We start from the raw sequence: 3,607 nt of genomic DNA, 5'->3' as shown, positions 1-3,607 counted from the left end.
GCCATCAATTTGATCAAGATACTCTCTAGATTTGGTAATCAATCGTTGTCAGATGTAATGATCATCGGGTGAAGTTTCGAGTGTGATAGATTTATTACTCTCTAAATGCTTTGGATTTTTTTTATATTGGTAATTTTTTTATGTCAAGAGTACCTATTGCTCATTTCAACAATAAAATTTGTGTTTCATTAGAGGTACACATCCTTGGTTTGGCAAAAATTTTTATTCAAACAATAACCGCATACATTTTAATGCACATCTTTTTAAATACAAAAAGTTGAGCAAAGATTAACAGCTATTTATTAGAATATTTATATACTAAATGAACAGACATAAAAATTCATCACGATTATACTCAAATTCATTACATTTTATTTTTCTCTTAATAAAAATACTGATAATGTAATTAATTGTCTTTTTGATTTTTCTTGTTTTCCTTTTGGAAGACATCTCCTTTGTGCGAATTGATTGAGTTCTTTATGTCAAGCAACATTTTCTCCAATCCTTCTAGTCTACTCATTACTTGTGTGTCATTCGAACTATCCATTTGTTTAGAGCAAAACTCTCTAATTTTCTCCAAACATTTCGAACCCACATTGTCAGGAAAACCTTCACCGCTTTCGAACTGTTTCTCTCTATTTATGTAAAAGCCAACATCGTATTTTTTCTTTGTATCAAAAAATAGTAATGGATTCGGTAAACGAGAAATCCGTAGAAACTCTCGACCCCAGAGCCGTTTTTCAACAAACCCCATGAAACTGATTACGTTTTTGAAAGCATTAATCTCGGCGTTCTTCTCAATACTGCTTACGTCGGTGACGGCAACGCCAGTCCAGAAATTGACCATCACTAAAGCCACAAAGATAGCGAAAACGAAAAATACGACGTAATGACCCGTAGTCGAAAAAGCGAAGTTTTCGTTCATGTTGAACTCGCCGGTTGTCATAACGTAAGTCACGAAAAGCGACTTCCAGATGTTTTTGAAGAAGCCTTCGTCCTTGAACAATAGTTGGAAGGCAACAGCAAAGGCTAACAATATTAGAGAAAAAAATACCATCAAGTAAGTGAAAGATTTAAAAACCTTTTTCATCATGGCGGACCATTTTGCGATTCGTGGGTGGTAGCCAACGGTTAATAAACACAAGACGGACATTTCCACGAAAGCGAAGGCTCGACACTCGACCGAAAAGAACGCTCCGAAAAGCGTCAATGCAACCAGAATTTCTAAGGTTTCGTAGAGAGTGGGAGGTTGACGTTTTCCACAAAAGTAAGGAGCTGTAATAAATGGAATTTTTGTGACGGAGTTAAGAAGAATGAAGAAAACACACAACCAAAAATTGGTGGAGGGAACTTCACACAACAAGTAAAAACAAGAACTCAAGGCGGTGAATAAGAAAAATTGTAGAACTAACACCAACCAGTAGTAGAAAGCGACTTTGGACCATTTCAGCTCAAGGAATGTGTTAACCAGCGGATGAGACAACAGCTCGCACAAGTTTCTATTTTTTGCAATTTTAGAAATAATTTTCATTTCGTCAATTTGGCCACTTGAGTCTGAAACCAAGGACTTGAAACGGAGATGCATTTTGTAGTCGTCTGAACCGAAGTCGTTGTATGTATCTAAGACTAAGCAAGCGTCAAAATGTGCCTTAAGATCGTCAACTCTCATCACGTCTAGAACAACCTTACCCGCGTCATTTGTTACGTCTAACATATTTTTCGGATGTTTGAGTATTTTTTGGATCGCTTTCCTATGGGAGAAACGTACGGCGTAATGTAATGGTGTGTTTCCGGAGAATTTGCAAGTTAAACTGGGTTCCAGATTGTTCGATTCTAAAAACATTTCAAAAAGCTTTCGCTTCACGCCTACAGTACGCCACTGAACAAAGTGATTAAACATTTCTTGTGTTATTTCTAGATTTTTATTCTTTAGGATTTCTTGGAAGCTTTGTTCATGTTTTTTTCGGGCTGCTATTTCTGCGGGTTTAAAAGGATACAGTTCAGTGACTTTGTTTGGGTCTGCATTATGGTCTAAAAGAAACTTTACAACCACATGCATTTTTTCGGACCTTTTACAAGCGAACTGTAACAGCGTATATTCCCCATTACTGCAGTTGGCAAAATTTCGAATGTTTCTAAACTTTACAAACTCTTTAATGTTCTCTTTACCTATCCAACAAAAAAGTTGATTAATTGTGTCGTCATCAATGTGTTTTTCTTCTGATTTAGTTGGCATCTTGATAATATTTTTCGTTTCTTCGTCCAAAATTTCCCACAGTACACCCTTTTCTTTTAATTTAACGATGAGCTGCTCAAGTTTTATTTTAATCTCTTCTTGACTATTTCTTTTGTATAGAAATGCGACATGCTCGACAGCGGTTTTCCCGCAGAAATCGGGCTTATTTATGTCAACACCCGCTTCTAGCAAAAGTTCAACGCATTCGAAAAAATTCGGTTCTGAAATCTTGGCATGTTTTAGAGTGAAAGTTAAAATTGTGTTAAAGAAGATAGGCGTATTCAGTAGCTCACTAGTGCATTTGCTGATGTTTTCTTTAACAACGTCTTTATTGCAAATCGCCGAGGCAAAAAAACATAAGTCGATTGCATCACCTCCATTTTGTTCACATTTTTTAAACATCACCTGTAATAATTCTGCTCGAATCGTGTTTTTGAGCTGCATTTTCGTTAGTGTCGCCTCTTCTTTTATTAACAAATTTAGGGTTTCGATGGATTCAAGTACGTCATTCGACTTTTGTAGCGTTTCTATTTTCTTACGATCTATATGCTTTTGGCCACAAATGGACATTATTTTGCGAAAAAGGTTGAAAAATAGCATCCTGTCATATTTTCCTACAAAGAAAATGATCTAGTTATAGTCGGATGTAAATTTGGCGTACCTTTTGGTTGGGGAGATTCCTCCCTTTCCATCAAAACGATTGTTTCTTCACTCATTCTAATTTTTTAGTAAAGTTATAGTTCTGCTACATCTACTTTGCAAACGGAATTCGGGTTTTTACCTTTAGATATGATTTATTTTTCTATGATAACATATCACCGCAGAAAGATAAAGTTATTGACTTTCGTAGAACTCACTGATTAAATAGATTAATATGCCTTAAAAAAAATTAAAAATAGTCGGAAGCATTTATTTACGTACCAAAACCAATTACACAAAGGAAAATGAAGGGGACAATTTTCATTTATTAGTTTATTTTTAAACAATAAATTGTGAATTACACCATCAAAAATTAACATAAAATCTAATATTTTATATAATAAGCTGAAGTCGAAGCAATAAAAAAGTCTAGGCGACCATCGATATTGTTTGCAGTTTCTCTGTCTGAGTCTCACATCTATAATTTCAACAAGTTTTACCGCTTGTTGTCTTAAATTAAGAATGCTTATACATTAATGATTTTCAGTCGCCTCCGCTAATACACGCAGCATACGTGAGTAAACTGTTGCGTTATTTTATTGATTATAAACCTATATTCAAGACGACCCAATTCATTTTCCCGAAAATTTGGGAATATAGTACTTTTATTTTTACTATTACACTACATCTATCCAAAGTGATATACGTGTCCTTGCAAAAATGTTGATAACG

General features: G+C 34.9%; 1 protein-coding gene across 1 annotated transcript; it reads right to left on the bottom strand.

The window, feature by feature from the left end:
* Positions 1–283: 283 nt before the first annotated feature.
* Positions 284–3,009, bottom strand: LOC135137246 (transient receptor potential cation channel protein painless-like). Its single transcript, XM_064066853.1, has 2 exons — positions 2,898–3,009; positions 284–2,850 (listed from the first exon to the last, which is right to left on the bottom strand). The coding sequence occupies exons 1-2, from the start codon at positions 2,950–2,952 to the stop codon at positions 407–409; spliced, it is 2,499 nt and encodes an 832-aa protein (XP_063922923.1). The 5' UTR covers positions 2,953–3,009; the 3' UTR covers positions 284–406.
* Between the last annotated feature and the right edge of the window lie 598 nt (positions 3,010–3,607).

This window comes from Zophobas morio, unplaced genomic scaffold (genome assembly GCF_036711695.1).
Source record: "Zophobas morio isolate AGI-343-1 ecotype UQ-CSIRO unplaced genomic scaffold, CSIRO_AGI_Zmor_V1 ptg000029l, whole genome shotgun sequence".
NCBI classification, from domain to species: Eukaryota; Metazoa; Arthropoda; class Insecta; order Coleoptera; family Tenebrionidae; genus Zophobas; species Zophobas morio.
This window is presented reverse-complemented; position numbering and strand designations above follow the sequence as displayed.

Excerpts from the sequence above, each read along its gene's own strand:
- LOC135137246 (XM_064066853.1), bottom strand. The coding sequence starts at position 2,952 with ATGAGTGAAGAAACAATCGTTTTGATGGAAAGGGAGGAATCTCCCCAA. Across the intron at positions 2,851-2,897 it reads GGAATCTCCCCAACCAAAAG|GAAAATATGACAGGATGCTA; the intron begins GTACGCCAAATT and ends TTTTCTTTGTAG.